General features: G+C 52.9%; 1 protein-coding gene across 4 annotated transcripts in view; it reads left to right on the plus strand.

Annotated features, from left to right (window-relative positions):
• Positions 1 to 18,072, plus strand: part of LOC128915147 (mucosa-associated lymphoid tissue lymphoma translocation protein 1-like) — a 30,158-nt gene extending 12,086 nt beyond the window's left edge. For 3 of the 4 annotated variants that reach the window (XM_054215070.1, XM_054215071.1, XM_054215072.1), the window contains 7 exons: positions 591 to 768; positions 4,381 to 4,455; positions 5,073 to 5,200; positions 5,514 to 5,645; positions 5,797 to 5,948; positions 14,154 to 14,279; positions 15,756 to 18,072. In XM_054215070.1, the coding sequence (XP_054071045.1) occupies positions 591 to 768; positions 4,381 to 4,455; positions 5,073 to 5,200; positions 5,514 to 5,645; positions 5,797 to 5,948; positions 14,154 to 14,279; positions 15,756 to 16,118 (1,154 nt within the window). In that variant the 3' untranslated portion in view covers positions 16,119 to 18,072. Of the gene's footprint in view, positions 1 to 590; positions 769 to 4,380; positions 4,456 to 5,072; positions 5,201 to 5,513; positions 5,646 to 5,796; positions 6,034 to 14,153; positions 14,280 to 15,755 lie in introns of all 4 variants that reach the window. The other variant, XM_054215074.1, reaches the window with a different exon arrangement.
• The last annotated feature ends 2,384 nt before the right edge of the window (positions 18,073 to 20,456 follow it).

Consider the following 20,456-nt stretch of genomic DNA (forward strand, 5'->3'; position numbering starts at 1 on the left):
ACATCTGGAGAACTCATCTCGCTCTGTCTCTATCTCGTTTTTTACCAGCTTATAAGTGTGTAAATACAAGCAGACCTTTGAAAGCTGGAGAGTGCTTCTCATCACCTAATCCATTGCTAGTCTCTCCTCTAAAACGAAAAAGCTGAGGAGATTCTCATTTAAAAGGCTGTTAATGTGTTTTTCTTCATGGTAAAATGTCTGTTGTCACATTCTTGCAAAGAACTGATGATTAACTGAAACTTGTAACAGAGGTGGTGTTCAGCCTGGCAGATGCCCAGTCTGGGTGTTGTAGCACAGATGGTTATGGAAACGTGTAAACCCGGTGACTTTGGGGTCTCCTGACAAATGGTACTGGAAACCACAAGTACAGGAGAGCCTGTCAGGGCTGCTTCCAACTCTGCCAGAGGAAATGAACTCGAAAAAGTCAAAACTGTGTTGTCAGCATCGCTCCGGTTTCATGGGTTCTACAGGTCTAGGTCTGCCCTGCACCAGTATCCCTCCAGGACAGGACGTGGGACATGGCTGTGGGGAAGTGGTTACAGACCTGCAAGTTCCCATCGTGACTCCTCCTCTCCTCTCCCTGTTTCCAGCTATATTCTACTACGCTGGTCATGGGTACGAACACTTGGGAAGGAACTACATGGTCCCTGTTGACGCTCCACAACCTTACGCCCCTGAGAACTGCATCAGTGTGCAGAGGATCCTCCAGAAGATGCAGCAGCAGCAAACGGCCCTGAACCTCATCCTGCTGGACACCTGCAGGAAATGGTAAGGTGCTCTTCCCCCTTCCTTGCCCGGGATGGGCAGAGCGTTGTGTTTTGAGAGGCTGGGGGAAATGGCTGCCAGTCTCAGCCCCTGCTTCTGCAGTGGGCTTCCACACAACCACGTGGGGTGTTCCCGTGAATTACCAGGGCCACGTCCCCCGTTGTGCTGCTGAGCCCAAGCCTCTGTCAGAGTTTATTGGGCTGTGTTGTAAAATCAGCAGGACTGCCAGGTCTTGCAGGATCTTCTGGGAAGCCCAGTTGGTCACGGATTAGGTGCAGAGAGCATCAGATGCTGCCTGAGATCTGCTGGAGAGAAGGGGCTGGACAACTCTCTCTTGGTTTTTCAGGATGAAGCAGCCTGGCAAATACAGGCAAGTCACCTAAAGCCTGCAGAAGGTTGGCTTTGCCCTGGCATAAATTGTTGGCTGAAACTCAGCATGGGGTTTGTCTTCCTGTGTTTCAGCCCCCTGCCCTGCACCGCCCGCCCCTGGCAGGCTGTAGCAGCATCCTGCTGATCTCAGGCTTTCACAGTACGTGTTCCCCACGTGCTTAGGCTAGGACTGTTTAACTCACCTCTCTTCTTCTGGCTGCATTTTTGTTAACATGTCAGTGACAAGAGTGCAACATGATGGGGAAAATTTTTAAGCCACGCTACTTGGTTTTTACTGGCCTTAAGTGCTTCTGAAGTGGTCATGTCGTGAGGTGGGACAGCTGCTGCTGAGGTCAGGGATCGGCTTTTTCCCTCTGTCTGTGAAAAGCCCATCATCCTCCCTCGGCCTGCAGATCTCCATCCTGCAGCTTGCAGGCTGCAGAAAATTACTTCTTGCCCATTTTCAGCAGAGGTAGGTGGACTATTACAGTAGAAGCTGTCATTAGTTCATGTATTTTGGTCTCCTGAGGCAGATGTACAGGTCAGAAAAGACCTGGAGGGCAAATGCAGAAAAGTTTCCCTCTTCCTTCTGTGGTCCCTGCACTGAGAACCAGAAAGACGACAGGGATTTTGATACCGCTGCCCTGAAGGAGCTGCCAGCCCCTAGAAAGGTGATAAATCTTTGATGCCTTTTAGCTGCAGAGGTAGGAACGCTCGTTTTGAATAGCTTACGAGCTGGCTGCGCTGGGGCTTATCCTGCTGCCCCGGCTCTGGGTTGCCAGCATCACCGGACCTTGCTGGCCCTTGATACCTGCCCTGAATGCCCCGTAGCGAAGCGTCCCCTTCCTCCCTCCTGCTCCCTGCTGCCACTGAGAGCAGAATGAGTTGCTTCCCTGCGCTGCCAAGTAGCCCCAGCACAGCCGGCAGCACCTTGCTGCTCTCCCAGCATGATTCCGGGCAGGGGACGGCTTGCAGCCGAGCAGGAGCATGTGGTCATTGCGGATGCACGGGTGGAGATGGGCTAGCATGCCTCTGGGCTGCTGGTAGCCCGTCCGAGGGCAGCGTGGGGTCGTGGAGGCTGCATGGGGATTGCTAACACGAACGGCGATGATCTATAAAATAGCTTTTGAGCTGGTGTCTCCTTTTTGGCATCACCAGCAGTTTTCATGCTTAGTGGAGTCTTAACAGCGCTTTGGGAAAAGGGTGCGATGTGAGATCTACTGTGACGTTGTGCAGCTCTTTTTTTTTCTCTTCCCAACCCAAGATCTCACACTTCTTTCCTCCTCTCCCGCAGCAAGCACAGCACTTCGTGCAGTAGGTGTTACCCCCAGGCTTGCCGGGGCTTGCTGCAGAAGCTCTCTCCTGAGCTCATTTTTCTTGAGAAGTCACCATTTCAGCTCAGCATCGAGTTTGGATATCATAGTTGCGCGTGTTTACACCGCTCCTTAAAACGGGGCCTCCTTTCCCAATGCCCTGTGGTTGGACTGATGCTGCGAGTCTGTCGAGGGTTCACTCGGCTGTGTGGGAAGCAGGAGGAGCTGTGCCTGTGCGAAGAGGGATCTCACCCGGCATATCTCCTCGCCCCCTGTGTCAGCATCAGAAATGCCAAGGCGATGAGAAACACATCCTCCTTCGCCAAGTGCTAGCAGATGTTCAGCTTCAGCAGAGGAGGAACCAGGAACACGGAGCCTATGTGTAGCCTCGTACATTTATGTGCTGATTTCAGGTGGATGCAATTGCCTCTTCCAGGAATTCCCTGATTTATGAGGGTTTCTAGCATGTGCTGCTTATGGCAGAAGGACACCATCTCCTATCTGGGATGCAGACCAGAACGGGGTTGCATGAGATGTGCTGTATAAATGAGACCTTTGGGGGCCTGAAGCAGGAGGGAGCGCTGCCACCTTCTCTGCTGCCAGGTCTGTCCCTGTGTTCGGTCACCATCTGGAAATGCCCCTGGAAATTCCAGCCCTTGCTGAAGCTTGCCTTCTGCTGCAGCAGGGTACCGTGCCCAGCGTTTCCGCCATGTGCGGCTCCAGCCTTGCTGGAGCTGTGGGTGTCTGCTGGTGCCATCACAAAGGGTTTGCATAAACTCATGTCTGCAGAGCACCCCCAGCAGGGGGACAACAGGACCTCAGTTTATTTTGGGGTCCCATGTCTCATTTCTCCTTGGACCTGGAATCCCAGATTTCTGCATTCATTTAGGAGTAGCTGAGGGGCAGATAAATCTCTCTGTTCAGTGTTCATATTTAGAGGCGTATGTCCTTTTCCACATTTTCTCTTCTGATCATCTTTAGAAAACTTACACAAGCCAGATGAATCCTGCAATTAAACATCTCCAGACTGCGCCACCAGCAGTAGGTGACGTGCTGGCTGCTGGCGATACAACCGTCCCTTCTGCTCTCCTTCGCGTGCCAGCTTCAGCCCCAGAAAACTGTACTGGAACCGAGTAACACCGCGTAACGCCGCCTCTGTGCCTGGCTCTTCTCCCTCTGCGACTGGGAACAGCTCCAAGTCACTGGTGTAAACTGGGGGCAGCCGGTCCCCATGCTGTTCAGTCTGGCTGCAGTCAGACTGAGGCTTGGCCATTAAGTGCAACCATGATATCTTTTTCAGTGGAGAGCAGGACCGTCACCTTAGGTCTGCCTGATCTTGAAAGTGACAGGGTCTGTGCTCGTTGAGCTGTATCTAGACCAGGGTGCTGGGACTGGTTTTGGGCTTCGAGACCTGGGTGCTTGTCCTGATCCCATCTCTCGGTGAGATCTGGAGGTGTATCAGCTGGAGCGTGCCTTGGTGTCCTGGGGCAGAAGGTGTGTGCGTGGGCTGGAAGGGAGCCGTGGGGCACCCCAGGCCCCTGGGACAAGTTGAGCCGTAGCCCTGCGATGTGCACACCTCCGAGTGAACCCATACGTGCTCTGCACTGTGCTGCGGCCTGGATTTGTGACAAACCAGCCTCAGGAGGGAGGAGACATGGTTGCACCCCCAGCTACAGGCTCGCTTGCAGGGCAGGGAGCAGCTCACCAGCGCAGAGAGGTCAAAGCTAGCCCTGTCTACTCATTTTCCCGGGGTTGGGTTCTTTGTAGGACTCCTAGCTTTAGCCTCTGTTGCTGCCCAAGTATTTGACATGAGGGTTGATCTTACTGCCATCCATAGGAGATGGACTTGGTGGAGCACATGGGTTCTGTCCCCTCCAGACACATGCTGACGGGTGTCCTTGACACTGACTCGTGCCTTTGTCTCCTCTTCCAGGTACAACCCGGAGTGTGCCCTCTCCCAGGTCCAGCCGTTGGAGCCCTGGGGCAATACCGTTTACGGCTATGCCACGTAAGTGCACTTTGCTGGGCCCACACCATGACACAGGACCAAGTGCTGGTGCAGCCATATCTCCTCACATCCCTTTGTGCATTGTGGCTTTTGGAGGCTTGAGAGAGCTTTGCTCATGTTTCTTCTGGTTCTCACCCTCCATCTCTAAGTGTTTCCCATTCAGATGCTTCTTTTCTTCCTCCTGACACCGCTAGTGGCAGCCTGTGCATCAGTTACAAGTTATGTGTGAAGGTGGCATCAGCTCCTGTAATCTGTCCTTCCGTGCCTGAGCTTGATTCCCAAGGTGTATGTGCCATGAGCTTGTCACCTGAAGCCTCCTAAGATGAGGATGAGCATTACTTACAGCTCCAGTGCCAGTTCCTCTGGCTTTTCAACTGCTGTCACACACCCAGGCTGGCAAAAGAGGCTGTGCTGTCCTCTTCTGTCCCCCTCCACTGCTTTTCCTGTCCATGCCCTTTCCACCCTCTCCCGTGCCAAAACCAAGCACTTTGCTCCATTGTGTGAGGAGTGAACTCAAACTCAGCCAACGGAGTCTAGATGGAGTCGGCAAGCCCTGACTCACCCCCAGGGCTTCATGCCTGTGGCAGAAATGTGAGGACGGGTCCTTATTCTTGCAGGAGCGAAGATGCAGAAGCCTATGAGTTGCAGGACGGGGAGTTCAGCTCTGGAATCTTCATGAAATATCTGAAGAAACACATTCTGCAGGAGAAGAAGGTTACACACATGCTGGAGGATGTGTTAGAAGGTAAAGGAGTACTTTGAACCCAAGCTAGAGACCGCTTACTTCAGTAGCGGGGGTGAGAAGAAATATCAGCGGAAACCGAGTGGCCACCCCAGCCCAGCCATCCCAGCAAGGGTGAGAGTGAGGATCAGCACCTCTGATCCCCCTCCCGAAAAAACAAATTGCAGGCCATGACCCGTGCAAGCTTTTAATAACCTGGCAGTGGTATGGAGATGTTCACGTCGGGTCTGAAATGATAAATAAGGAATAAATAAAAAAGAGGATGGTAAATAAGGAACCTGGAGTGACCCTTGTACCTGCAAACTCTCTCCCCTAGACATCGGCCGGGATCCCTTGGTCACTGGGAAGCAGGTGATGGAGATCAAACACACTCTGAAGGAAGCTCGGTCCCTGACGGACCCAATCTGCCCCTTGGGAGCAGCTGCCGAGCACTGGGGACGCGGCCACGGTGAGCCATGCAGGGCGCGAGGAGGGCTGCCGGGTGGGTGGGGGGAGAGGGCTGGGCATCCCCATGCCCCTCAGGGACACCAGTCTGCAGGGGGGTGTTGGTGAGACCCTCTGACCACCAGGTGCTGACCCCACTCGGCTTTCCCTTCCAGAGCCACTGAGCAAAATGGTGACCTTCCCCTGCGGGGCGCAGGCAGAGCTCTGCTTCCACCGGCTCTTCTCCAACATGATGTACGTGTGCGCCAAGCTGCAGCCTCCCCCAGCACACGTCACTGACGCCCATCTCCTGCTCTGCCGGCCCACCGTGAGTCCTCCAGCAGAGATGCTGCTCCCCTTCCCCTCAGTTCCCACCGGGCTCCTTTCCCTGGGGCAGAGGGGGGGGTGTTATGGTGAGCCCGAGGGCTGGAAAAGGCTGAACCCATATGGAAGAGGATCTCTGCTAACTCTAATGCAAATAATCCTCTCTGCAAGCACCTCTTTGAGCATTCCTTCCACGCGTCGGTGCCCCGCAGACTGCCTGCCTTGCTCCTGATGCATGGCAAAATAGATTTGGTGCCAGTTTTGATGCCTTTAACCAGTTACTCCTCAGACCAATTTCTGGCCTGCCTGATTAAATCATTGCGTTTAATCTGACTGAGATGAAGAGCCTTTCTGTTTTCTGTGTTTGGAAGCAGATCTGGCTTTTTGAATGATGCCTTCTTAGCCCGCTGTGCTAATAAATCTTCATGCAGCAATATATCCTCCTGTACTTCTTCCCAGTTGAGCTGTACCAGCTTCCTTGCACCCTTTCTCCCACCTTTCCTAACAGACCACGTACCCAGCGTGGTCTTTTCTGGTGGTCTCCATGCCGCCTCTAAGGACTTAACTTGATGATCCTTTTCACTAACCATCTTCCTCATTTTCTGTAGTCCTTTTGCTGACGCGTAGCATGCCTGCAGTGGATTTTTCAGCCGTTGTTGCTCGTGGAGGGGCGCTGCCCCTAAGTCCGTGGTGGTGACTGATGCAGAGTGGTGCGTCCGGCGGGAGGTTTGGAGCCTGATCCTGCCCGTTGCCAAGCCAGAGCATCATTTCCCCTCATGAGCTCCCTTAACCACGCATGAAAATTGTGTGTGTGTGTCTGCGCGCATTTGTGTGCATCCACCCCACATCAGTGATTGCGGGGAAGGGGGGACCCAGCCACTCGCTCCTGCACCCGGAGCTGTCTCAAGAGGGATTAGGGAGACCAGAAAGGGAACCCAGTAGAGGCAGGGCGGAAGGATGCCCGTCCCTGTCCTGCTCCACAGCGGTGCTAGCTCACACTGACCTCCAGTGGTGTCTGCTGATGTGGCAGCACATCCTTACACCCGACTGTAATTCACCTGCCCCAGGTTAGACATCTGCAGCGAGGCCCCCCGCGCTCGCCCGTGGGACCACTGCGAGATGCAGGGGTGTCTGCAGGAGGGCTCCTTTCAGGATCGGGGTGAGCCGGCTGCGTCCTTACCGTGCCAGCCCTTCTTGGGGGTGCTGAGGGGAGCTGGGGGACCGTCTGAGCCACTCTTGCGTTGCTGAGGTGCCAGAGCTGCAGGTTGAAGCCCAACAAAACCAGGCTTGATGTGAGGTGCCCGTTGTAAGCCCTGGGGAACGAACGCAAGGAGCGATCTGCTTGAGGAAAGGGTAGTTTCCCAGCATTTGCTATATTCTGCCTATAAAAATGACTTAACCAGAGAGTTAGGCTTGCTGCGGGGCTTGCCAGAGGTAATTACAGTGGCATTTTCTGGCATTGATCCATTTTCTTTAAGTGTCCAGTGGTAGTGGTCTCCCCCATCCTGGCTTGTGTTTTCACTTGACAAGCGCTGCCTTCAGAGAGAGAGGACACATATAGAAAGGGATGATGCTGAGAGCCAAGATGCTCCCGGTTTTTGCTCTGTACTGTTTAAACGCTTACTTCTTTTAAACTTTTATGTTGGTTCTCCTTGTTTTCAAGTCACTAGATCTGGAGCTGTTTGATCCTAATGGCCTCTCCAGTCACCCTTTTTCCCCAATTTATTTAGAATATCTGAAACTGGGCCAGCCAAAACTCTTGCCAGTTCCTGGGCATCATCTTAATTAAAAAATACATTCCACAGAAGGAAATGTTTATAATAATTATAGATGGGCTAAAAAATTAATTTAGAAGACCCTTTTCTCCATTTCCTGGCTCCTACATAGCCAGAAATTATAAAGGAGACTAATGGAAGGAAATACTTGCCTGCATGTGCTGTAATTGGATTCTGGAAGTCATTGGCACAGGAGACTATCGAGGCTGGGAATTTAGCAGAGTGCAGATATTTGTGGATAACGAGTTGCTCTCAGCCGAGGAGCCTTGAATCTCACGTGTCAGGGCTTTAATTGATCCCTTGCGATTAGGTTGCTTCTTACCCAGGTGAATGTCTTGAAGGTCATGAGGCTGGAGAGCTGTGTTCCTGTGGGACGCAGCCCTGCAGATACAAGAGGTCCAGGAGACCCGATGGATTTTCAAGGATCCTGGTGAACCGGGGCTCAAGCAAAGGCAGCAGGAGGCCTGCATGGACATGCTGGGGGCTCCTAACTGAGCTGACACAAGAAAAGGAGGTGCGCAAGAGGTGGAAGCTAGGACAGGTGACATAGGAGGACTATAGAGACGTGGTTCAAGCACTTAAGCATGAGGACAGGAAAGCCAAAGCCCATCTGGAACTGAATCTGGTGGGAACAAGGAGGGCTTCTACAAGTATGCCAGCAGCAAAGGGAAGGCAAGAGAAAACACAGGACCCACTGCTAAATGGGGCAGGGACCCTGGTGACACAGGACATGGAAAAGGCCAAGGTACTTGATGCCTTCTTCACCTCAGTCTTTACTGGTCAGACTGGCCCTCAGGGCTCACAGGCCCCTGAGACCAGGGGAAGGTCTGGAGCAAGGAAGACTTACACCTGGTGGAGGAGGACCAGGTCAAGGAGCACTTAAACAAACTGGATGTACACAAGTCCCTGTGACCTGATGGGATGCACCCACAAGAGCTGATGGAGCTGGCGATGAGACTGTGAGGCCATTCTCCATCAACTCATGGTGATCTTCCTGAGGCCTGGAAGAAAGCCACCATCACTCCTGCCTTCCGGAAGGGCAGGAGTGAAGATCTGGGGAGCTACAGGCTGGGCAACCTCACCTGGATCCCTGGGAAGGTGATGGAGCCAATAATCCCTGAAGCCATTTCTGAACACAGCGAGGACGAGAAGATGGCTGGCAGCAATCAGCGTAGATGACAAAGGGAAGCCATGCCTGGTAACCTGAGAGCCTTCTGCATCGAAACGACTAGCTCGGTGGATGAAGGGAGGGCAGGTGATACTGTTTATCTTGATTTAGCGAGGCTTTTGGCACTCTCTCCTGTGACACCCTCACAGACAAGCTGCTGAGATAACAGACTAGATAAGTAGATGGTGAAGGGGACCGAGAACCGGCTCAACTGCCAGGCTCAAAAGGTTGCGATCAATGTCATGAAGTCCAGCTAGAGCCAGATGTCAGTACTGGGGCCAATAGTGGTTTACATCTTCATTAATGTTCTGGATGATGGAGCAGAGCATACCCGCAGCAAGTTTGCGGCTCACACAAAACTGGGAGGAGCGGATGATGCACCAGAGGGTTGTGCTGACATCCAGAGGGACATGGACGGGCTGGAGAAATGGCCCAACAGGAATCTGATGAAGTTCAACAAGGGGAAGTGCCAAGTCTTGCATCTGAGAAGAAATAAGCCCGTGTACAGGCACAGCTGAGGGTCAACAGGCTGGAAATGAACTTGGCAGAAAAGGCCCTGGGGGCCTGGTAGACACCAGGCTGGCCACGAGCCAGCGATGTGCCCGCGCAGGAAAGGCAACAAATGGATCCTGAAGCGTGGCCAGCAGGTGGAGGGAGGTGATCCACGCCCTCTACTCTGCACTGGTGAGGCCACACCTGGAGAGCTGTGTCTAGTACATGAGCGACATGGACATACTGGAGGGGCCACGAAGATGACAAAGGGGCTGAAGCATCTCTCCTATGAGAAGAGGCTGAGAGCGGGGACTGTTCAGCCTGGGGAGGAGAAGGCTCAGGAGGATCTCATCAGTCTATATAAACACCTGCAGGGAGGGTGCAAAGAGGACCAGGCTCTTCTCGGGGGTGTCCAGTGCCAGGACCAGAGGCCATGGGCACAAACTGAAACACAGAAAATCCCATTTAAAACTAGGAGGAAACTTTGCTACTCTGCAGGTGATTGAGTATGTTGTTTCTTTTGGAAAACCAGGGCTGTGGGATTGTTTTCTGTTTTCACTAATGACCTCAGTGATGCGCCATAGCATGTGCTTATTACATCCACGGATGCCATAACACTGGGCATCTCTTCAAGGTGCTAAAAGGCAGGGTTAGGTTTTGGAAGGGTTTGGATAAACGGGAGATGCAATCTGAGGCCCAGGTTGTTATTCAGCAGATGCAGGTTCCTGCATGTGGGCAGGAATAAGCAGTCATGTCGGCACGGGGTGGGAAACGACGGGGGGTACCAGTTCACCACAACAGCTGGTGCAACAAAAGCAGAGCAGAAAAGCGTGCCAAGGTGGTAAACGAGAGCTCCAAGATGTGTGGGGGATCCTCTCTGGCTCTCCTCGCTGTTGCTGAGGCTGGGGCACTGGGTCCAGTTTGGGGTCTGTGGAAAAAAACGCGCCAACTAAAGCGTGTCCAGAGTAATAAAAGGAAAGAGCAAGAAAATTGTGGTTTAGGCAAAAAAAAGTGCAAAAATTGGTGGATAGGGGGCCTTCAAATATATAAATATTTGTTTCCAACATGAAAGGAAATCATGGTTTGAATTGCAGTAAGGAAGACCCAGAGCGAATATGATATTTTCATGGCAAAAAGAGTGAATGTCTGGGAGGGGTTTTGCCTAAGGGTGTCACAGAATCCTCACCCATGTGGATCCCGTGTAGCTTCTGGACGTCCTTCTGTCAGGCGTGACCTGTGTCACCAAAGCTGTGTTGTTTGGGCCATGTGATGCCTTTGGTCCCTTCTGGTCCGTATCCCAGGGGTGAGGGCCTGAGCCTCAGGAATAGGACACGGGCTCAACCCTGCCTGCAGAAGCAGGTTGGCGGCACATGGCTGGCTGTCGAATCCAAAAATCCTTTAATAACACAGTCAGTTAATTAATCTCTGGAGCTGCTGGGAGATCCTTCCCATGTGGCTGCTGGAGGCACTTCAGGTATTTCCCCACGGTGTGGAGCATTTGCTCCTTTGCTTTGGGATGGTCCCAGGTCTGTGCTGGAGGAAAGCAGCATGTCGGTTTGGATGTTCAGTGCCTGGGACCGGCTTCTTCCCAGGCAGGGAGGCTGCGTGGTTCACCCCATCCACGCTTCCTGATGCTCCTTGGCTTTTTTGTGAGCTGTGGTTTAACTTGTGATGGAACAATCTTATATTTGTGCTAGTTATGTCTGTAGCGCGCCGGGTATTTCTCAGGCTGAAAAAAAGTGCGGCCCAACCTCAAGGGGCTCAAAAGTACAGAGCAACAGAGAGAGGTTTGGGAGGGATCCAGATGCGAGCATCCCTGCCCTGCCAGCAAAAACCCAACTGCTGTGGTTTGGGCTGGACCGGCCACTGAACCCAACGGCAGATGCTCTCTTTACTTCTCCCCCTTCAGAGAAGGGAGAGCATCTCCCTCCAGGGAGAGAAGGATGAGAGAGAAAGGAGACTTATAAGTTTAAAAAAAGAAACTAAACTAATGAAAATATTAATAAAATAATAAAAAGAAAGTAAGGAAATACATACAATATATACAAAACCGTATCAAGCTCCCAGGATGACAGTGATGTCACCAGCTGGCAGTGGGAAAGTCCCAGATTGGACTCAGCAATGGATGGGAACTGGATTCCAGAGCTGGATTCAGGAATGCTCTGATCGGCGTCAAAGGCAGATGAACGGAGTTCTCCTCAGATGCTGTCCATTGAAGAAAGCTTGACCTTGGGATCCCACAGCTTTTCTACTGAGGGTGGTGCAGATGGGATGGAACACCCTCTTGGTCAGTTTGGGGTCACCTGTCCTGTCTGCTCCTCCCTGCAGATGCGACCCGTCTCTGCTTCCGACCCTCCAACGGGGCAAATAATGAAATTAGCTGACCTGGGTTGTTATCGCAGTAAGGATAAGCAGGAGCCTCTCTTCATCCCATTCCTTGGCATTAACTATAAACAATCAGGTCTTACCACTCTGGGAGCCGCTACCACGGGGAAAACATGCCGTTGATTGCACAGAGTTCAGTTAGTTATAAGAGGCTTAGCTGAAAAATAAAATTAGCAAAAAGAAAATTGGTTCTGTTTTACCTCAAACCAGGACACCAGCTGTGATGTTAGTCGCTGAAGAGTCACGGTGTCTGCAAAGGCTGCTGACACAATTGCGAAAGCAGGCACTTGGGGGACATCTGGTCCGGAGCACATCTATGCCTGCAAGGAGACACAAGGGAATGTGGCCCAACCCCAGCTCCGACAGGCCGATGGATCCCCCGAGGAGCCGCTCCTGGAGAGGTGGCAGAGTGGGGATGCGCCACGGGAAGGAGGGCTGCAGAAGTCAAAAGACACATGTGGCAACAGCAATGAGGCGGCTGGAGGAGAGCAATATGGGATCACGGATATGGGGGAGAGAGGAGACTAGTGGTGGGGTGACTATGAGGAGGACTTCTGGCCATGGACCGTTTTCCTCCTAGTGATTAGGATGTCATGGGTATTGCAAGTCTAGCAGGGTTCAAAAATAATTTTGACACCTTCATAGGAGTCCATAAAGGCTATTGAAAGCCGTCTTTGCCATCTGTGACTCGGAAAGCTGCTGATTTTCCCATCGGAGGAGGCTGGCAGGGTAGGATCACCCTGGGCAGGGCTGGTGGCGTGTGCGTCCTGTCCTACCTTATGCATGTGCCGGGGGTAGGGCCGCTCCGCTCCTTTTTGCAGTCCTCCTGCCGAAGCCCTGTGTTAGCGGCGTCCAGGCTGACCTGCTTTGTGTCTCTCTGATCTCCGGGTTTAGTCCCACCTGGCAGGTGCAGCAGTGATGGCGTCAGGGCAGCTGGGAGCAGGTACCCGATGCAATGAGCCAGGGAAGGAGCCAGCAGGAGAGAGCGGTGTCACCTGCACTGCAGCCTTCTGCTTCTGCACAGCCCAGGCTGGTGGAGGGAAGCAGGACAAGACTCCGCGAGGAGAAGAGCGGCTCCATCCCCCTGTGAGCTGTGTCCTCCCTTTGCTGGCACACCCCATCTCCCTGTCTGCCAGCTCCATTCGCTGCTCTGCTCTTCCCTCCAGTTTATCTTTTCCAGTCATGAGTTGCCAAGCGCAGAGATGGGATTTGGCTTTGCTCTGCACAGAGATAAATGGTATTTCTTCAGCCTGCCTCCGGTGGACCTGCTGGATCAGCAGCCGTATTTACTCCTGTTCTGCCAGCCTTGCCAGCGGGGGTCACCCTGACGCCTGCAGATCCCAGCCAGCATTTGGGAAACGTTTTAGCTTCTACCCCTAATATTCTGCTGGCCAGAAACAAATTGCTTTGGCCACTTGCAGGCAGCAGTTTGGGGAAGGTCTGTGCAGGCTGGCAAGAGCTCCTCTAACCTCTGCCTCCCTGCAGTGTCCCAACAAGCCTCCTTCATGAACATGGCCCAGCGCAACTTCTGCCAACAGTGAAGAAGTTTTCAAGGGTCGGACCCTCCTCACCTGGCACTGGCTTTTCGTGTGGCCGCGCTGAGCCTGCCCAGGCTGCTCAGCTCCCACGGCCAAAGCCAGGCTGACACATTGGGGGTTGGACTAGATGATCTCTAGAGGTCCCTTCCATCCTTATGACTCTATGATCCCAGCGTTGGCCAAGCCAAGGTGGCAGGATCGGGCCGTGGGAGCTGCTGGAGCCAGGTGACAGTGGGAAGTGCCTTCTTGTGGAAGAGGCTGTCACCCATCCTAGAGGGCTCAAATCCAAAGCGAGATGCCGTTTCATACAGCCCTTATTCCCTTCTGGTGCTATTAGTCGCACCAAGGTACCATCATTAGTGAAGAGGATCTCATAGAGACGGGGCTGTTTTGGATAAGTTTGAGTAATTCAGCAAGAATTGACAGTTTTGTAGGTGGCAGGGGGCTAACTTGGCACCTGGCGCAACTCGGAGCTTCTTCCAGCTATGCCCTTGGAAAACTCACTCCCTCCTTGACACAGCTCTTAGGCTACAGGTGGTTGTGATACCGGCTGTTGCTGCTGTCTGCTCTGCTGGAAACCCCATTATACTACACTTTTCCTGGCAGATGCCCTCAGGGGTTGTTTAGCATGGTCTTCCCGTTGATACGCACAAGGCGGGTGGGTAAAATCTCTGTATTTCCGTTACTTGTGCTCTGTAGTAGGGTGTTTCCACCAGCCAAAGTGTCCAGGGCAGAGGCCAGCCCTGGCCGTGCTGTGTGCAGAGAAGCAGCACGTCTGATGGGCAGGCACATGTCTGTGTCCGGGTCGATGATGAAATTTCCTTGCATTTCCTCTTGTTTTCCTGACCCAGGAGAAGGTCGATGTGGCCGTCCTGAAAGAGAGCTGCCCGGACCAAGTGGAGTCTCTGTTCGCCTCGGTGTACAAGCGGGAGGAGCTGGACTGTGTCTTCCAGCTCTGTGGACTGCAGAAAATTCAGGTAGGGAGCTGCCAGGTGCAGATCTCCGCCGTTCTCCTGCAGCCTCCCGTAACTGCTGCTCCCCATCCCCGCTGGCTCGGGCTGGCTGTGCCCCTCTGTGCGTCTCGTGTCTCCGTGCAGACGATGCCCGGCACTCCTGTGTCAGGTTGCTGTTAGAGGAACATGTTGATCTTGAAGGCATGAAAGCAAATGCCTCTCTCCTGGTTCGCTCTGTCCTTCCACGCCACCAGGCCAGGGAGGCTGTTCTCTGCCTGTGTCAGCCTAGCGGAGAACACTCGCCCAAGTAATTCAGATGAGGGGTGTCTCACAAGGCAGTGGGCTCACAGGCTGGCCAGGACTCGAGCAGCAGGAGGCTTTACCCCCTGCCATCAGGGTGACAGCACCGAGCCTGATCCAAGCTTGGCACGCTTCAGAAGATTCTTGAACTATTTAAAGACCACTAGAGAGGCAAAATTGCTAGTCCCCTGGCTTGTCTCCTCCAGCAGATTATCCCTCCCCAGGGAGGAGTGTGCACTGTGTTCCTTGTTTGATTCCCACCCCCCCCACCACCCTCTAACACCCAGCCAGTGGATTTTGGCGGCTGCTTATCTGCTCTGCTCCTTGCAGCTCCCACCGAGCATGGCCCTCAAGCTGCTGCCTGGATCTGCCTACAAGGAGCTCCGACTGCTGAGTGCGTGACGTGCCTCGGCATATGGCAGCTCTTTCAGTCCTTGATTGTTCCTGGATCTCTTTTCTGAACCCTTCCCAAGTGTTCAGCATTGCTTTTAAGTGCAGATGCGAGGCCTGAACTCTACATTGCCCGCCAAAATCTTCCTCTTGCTCCATTATACATCTCCCTTCTTTGTACAGCCAGGCGTCTCAGGCACAGCCCCACGCTAGGGGTTCACGTTCAGGGATTTGGCTGCCGTAAATATGGTTATTTTCTGATTTCTTCACCATCTTTTATAAAAATCTAAAATAGTGCTAGACTGCGAATGGACCCCTGTGGAGCGCTGCTGTTTAAAACTGTTGGCTTTTACTGGGCAATGTGTGTTTTATTTAAGTGGTTTGTATCCCTCCCCTTGCGTGCATTCCTCTCGTATCTGCAGCCATCCTGTGCCATGGCCAGGACAGATGTCGTGGCTTCCTCGCGTAGGTGCAGCTTGCCTGGGTGCAGTCCCTCCTGCTCCCCTGCACCTGTACCCTGGGGGTGACGCTCTCGGTGACAGTGGTGAGGTCTCAAGTGAGGTGGCCTCATTTCGGGAGAAGTCCTGAAATCCAGAAACTACAGCTCAGGCCCCCAAAACGGCATGAGTGTATGCAACAGCTCGTTTTCTCTGGCAGTAGCACTGCTCCATCACGCCACAGCATGGGGCTGTGAGCCTGCACAACAACCGGCCAACTCTCTCATTTTTGCTGACAGCGGCAACAGCAGAAAGGCTCTGCTTCAAGTCTTAGTCTCCGATTCACCGTGTGTCCTTTGCTCTCCCCTTCCAGACGGACGTGGTCCTGCAGTTGGATTTGCATTACACCCAGCTGAGCACAAAGCAGAGGACTTGTGAAAGCCAGAGAACGATCCTCCAGAAATCTCTGCTAGGGCAGTTTTTCAGCCAGAGCAATTACTGCCAGACAAACTGCCTGAGAACTCCCTCCCGCGCGGGCAGCATCTGCCGGCAGGATGCATCGGTGCTGTGCACGGACCCAAAGGGACAAGGCTCTCTGAGGACAGGCTCTGGCCACAGCTTGCCCAGCAGCAACCCCTCCAACTCCAGCACCGAGCCCGAGGAGAACGATGAGAGCGACCTGAGCGAGCTCTGCTCAGCACTGCTCCGGGCTGGCCCGGGGCAGGACTGCCCCTGAACCCCTGGGCTGGCGTGCCCAGCCCTGGCAACTGCTTTTTTTATAGAGGCAACAGTTAACCGGAGTGCTAAATACATCAGAATCCATCAGCTGTTTTCCGGCCTCGGCGATCGCCCCGTCCAAATGAGGCCAAGGCTGCTTTCTCAGGAAGGCTTCTCCCATCTGTGCCCTGCGGGGCCCGAAGCCACTGGAAATAAGCCCCGTCCCACGGGAGCGCGGGGAGCGGCGGGGATCAGCGAGGAGGAGCTGTTGTTGGGTGGCCCTGTCCTCCATCAGACACCCGTTTCCAGGCAAAACCCAGCACCGCGTCAAGCCAAGGGCACAGGCTGATGTTTTCTGCGAATTAGGCTTTGCCTGAAAGCAAACCTTGCAGCATTAAAGGTGTTGAGAAACACTACAGACCTGTGCTGCAGCAGCGGCACGGCCTCAAAACCCAGTGGCAGCTGCTGAGCCGCGGCGCCCTTGTGCAAGGGACGCAAGGCTTGAACAGGGTGCCCAGATAAACCGGTGTGAGTGTATCGGCTCTCCCTGGGGCCGCAGCGGGGTTTCCTTTCCCTGTGAGTCCTCCCTGTGCCAAAGCAGGTTTTAAGTTATGCATTTATGTATTTCTAAAGAATGTATTTATACTTGGGGCAAGACAATTGCTTGCCAGGAGAAGGAAGGTCAGGTGTTCCATCAAGTGTGTGTTTACAATGAAGGCTGGTTTTCCGTCAGTAGCAGCCGCCGGACGGGTACGCTGCCACGTGCCCCTTCTGGCATGGCACACAGGGGCTCAGCTCCGCTCAGATGCAGAATTTCCTACATGCGGGAGACGGAAAAGACCAAGATGGAGGAGGAAGGGCCTCAAAAAAGTCATTATAAGCACAAATTTTATTTCTAAGTGCCTGTCTCTCTGCATTCACTGTGGGCAACCTCAAGCACTACCTTTTGCGGAGAGCAAGCTGTCCAGAGAGAGCCACACTTTAGCAGGGCCCAAAGGACGGCCCAAGTGGGCGCAGTCCTCTCCCTGCCTGCTTCTCTAGTATTTGTTTGATAAAACTTTCAGCATTGCTCAGCAAGGGCCTGAGAGGGTGATCCAATAGTTCCCCGGGGGCCGATGACCCCTGTGTGATCCAGCTATGGGATCTCCATCCTTGGAGGCAGTTGGCTCTGGGCGGGAGAAGGTGCTGATGAACTGGTGCAAGCTGTCGGGGTGCTGGGCCAGAAACAGCCAGGGGGTCCCTTCTGGCTGTTGTGGTCCTGTGAAAGAAAGAACTTAAGAACTTTGGAGATCTAAGACTTCTTGAGAGGTCAAGGATAGTGGGGCGGGAGGAGTGCCCACGCTCTGTCTTCTGTCTTGGTCTAAAAAGAGGGATGGAAGAGAGCATTTTGTTATATTTTAGTTCTCCTTCAGCAGCGAAGATATGTGCATCTCTGTCTACAGTGCCTATTGCAGCATGGAAGAATATTAAATGCTCCTTCCAGATAAACCATCCTACAAGAGCTGGAAACCTGACCAAAGAGAACAGAGGAGGCTTTTATTCTCCTCACGGTGAGTAGAGCCAAGGGAAAGAAGAGAGGCCCCATCTGGCTGAAGTCTAGAAAGTCTCCTAGGAAAAAATATAAAGCTCAAAAAAAAAAATAATTTACAGGGTGTAGTTTAAATGAGATGGACTGGTAAAAAAGCTAAACCAGAAAATAATAAACTAATTTAAAGGAGAACCAAGGATCAACTCAACCCCAGCAGAAGCTTAGGGCAGGTCGGTGGGATGGTTGTGCAGCCTTTGGGAGGAGCTGGGGGGTCTCATTGCCTCTATGAGGATTGTGCACACCCTCCCGTGCTGCTGGGGCAAAAGGTGTTTCTGGCTCGCGTAATCATGGCAGATGTCATCTCTTGTGAATGTTAACCTCACTCCAAGTTGAGGCTGTTTGTTTTTCCTGAATAAAACACTATTGGTGTTTTTGAATGCATAAAGCTTCGTGTGGGTCCGAGTTAACTGTCTTTATTTCTCCCCCTAATTGCCAGGGTGTGACTTAATATTGACCTGCTGCTTTTTATGCTTTGAACTCTAGCTTCTAGGCTCTTCTGTGTGAGGACTGTTGCTTTTTTTTTTTGGTAACCGCATATTGAAGTTTGGGTTGAGAAGGTGGATCAAATGACATGAGATAGTATGAAATGACGTCAGGTGAAATGTGTAGATAAAGTGTGAGGGTTCACTGTGAATTATCCATCGGTATTGTCAAGTGTAGCCTTCAGGTGGCTGGGTCGGGCTTGGGAAGCCTCCGGTCCCAGTGCCAACCACAGGGCTTGTCCCTGTCACCAGCTCTCCTTCCTGATGACTTGGACTGGGTTGGACTAGATGATCTCCGGAGGTCCTTTCCCACCCCAACCATTCCGTGATTCTGTGTGGTTCTGTGACCCTGCAGCCTGGGGCAGGGCTACGACCACGTTTCCACGCGCCTCGGTCGACGGTGAGTGATAACCGAGAGCGCAAGCGCTCGCAAAGCTGAATTGCAGAGGAGGAGTTTGGTTGTGTCTGGGGCCTGTGGCCACGGCAGCACGCTGCCCTGCCGCCGACCGGGTTCACTGTGGGAGGGGGTGAAGCCGCTTCTACCTTCATTCCCCTTCATTTCTGAAGGGGTGCAGCCCTTCTGCCTTCATTTGCACATGAAACCCAAACTCCTCCGTGATGGCATCACCATTCAGCGCCAGTGGATTTCCCCTTCAGTCTGTGTTTCCGTCTCCCAGCACAGAGGACAGACGATTCATCCAAGATCGCTGTGCTTCTCTTGACCACATCCTTCCCGATCTGCGGCCATAATCCTTGGGCTCCGTAAGTTCCCTGTGGCCAGCCCGAAGGGTGGGAAGGAAGGAGCACCCAGCATGGTGCGATGGACCAGCGTTTCATACTCCGCTCGTGGCATGCCCATGGCTGAGTAGTCCCAACAGCCTCTGCCCACTCGACGCTTAATTTCTCTCTTCGTCACTGCTCCTTCCGTTCTTTGCCGCCTGGGGCAATGGCTAAGCCGTAGTGTCATTGAAAGAGTTTTTTCTGGGGAAAACAAGTCAATATGGGGGAATGTTGAGCCGTTTCGCTTACCGGCTCACTTGTCTCTTTCCAGGTTTTTGGAACAAATCCTTCTCCCTCACACAGGAGTGAATTTGAATTTACTCTTTAGAAACAGGTAGGTTCTCTTTATTTTCCACCTGATAGAGGTTTTCCATGATAACTGCTACAGAACCTGCTGGATCATTTCCTTCTTCCCGCTGCAGGGCAGAGCTGGCGGTACTGTCTCCTCGACGCGCTTGCTTGACACCTCCCACTGTAGATGCTGTTTGCTGTCGCTTACAGCCATCAGACTGACGGCTGAAACCTTCTGTGCTGTGAGCCAACCTCACGCTGGTTTCTGGCCTTTCCGGCCACAGCGGCGTTTGAAACTTTGCAGCCTTGAGCTTTTCCTTTCTTTTATCCCAGGACAGCAGGCTCTGAGGAGCCTCCTGATAGGCAGGCAGCCTAATTGGCCTGGGCTTTATGGAAAGGCTGCGTGCAGTGGAGTAGAACATAGAGAGGGACGTACAGGGAAACCGCAAGACTCAGGAATGCTGGTTTGGTCCTCTTTCCCTAATTTTTGGAAGTAGCTTCTCATATAGAGAGGAAAGACCCTGAAGGCGTTAGCTGGCCATTCCTTCCCAGAGAAGGTGGGAGCTTCCCAAAGTGCAAGTTACCACCTTCTGTAGCAGTTGTGCTACCGTTCTTGCGGACCAGGATTGAACAGGATGATTTCTTGAACGGATCTAATAGAGGAATTGCTTTTTTTCTAAAATGCGCTCATTAGGTCGTTAGCTGAAGATCGCTTCTGAAATACCAGGTAGTGGCGGTCTGCTTCCTAGCGGTGTACCAGGACCATACACAGTACAGCAGTTGAGGATACCAGGCTCAGGACCAGTGCAGAGGTCTCGAATTGTCAAATCCAGGTGGCGCTATCAAAGGCGGCATGTCACAGATGGCCTTTATCCATCATGCTTTGCACTTGGAGACACCCACGGCTGTGCTCTCCTCTCTCCTAGCACTGGCAATCGTCCTGCTCCCAGCAGGAGGTTGGACGAGGTCCCTTCCAACCAACGCTTCTGTGATTCTGCTGCCAGAACGCGTACCCAAAAGAGTACCCGTGTTCTGAGTGATCCTGAGCAGCGAGCAAACTGGGAGATGCAAGGCTGTGTTTTCAGTGAAATGTGCCTGCTCCCTGTCCAAAAAGCAAACGAGGACATCGGTTCAGCTCCGCTGGTTCCAAAAACTTTGAAAAACGAAAACTTATGGCAGGCCTAGAAAATAAGGGAAAGGTGGTAAAACAGTTCAT

Source organism: Rissa tridactyla, chromosome 9 (genome assembly GCF_028500815.1).
Source record: "Rissa tridactyla isolate bRisTri1 chromosome 9, bRisTri1.patW.cur.20221130, whole genome shotgun sequence".
In the NCBI taxonomy this organism is placed as follows: domain Eukaryota; kingdom Metazoa; phylum Chordata; class Aves; order Charadriiformes; family Laridae; genus Rissa; species Rissa tridactyla.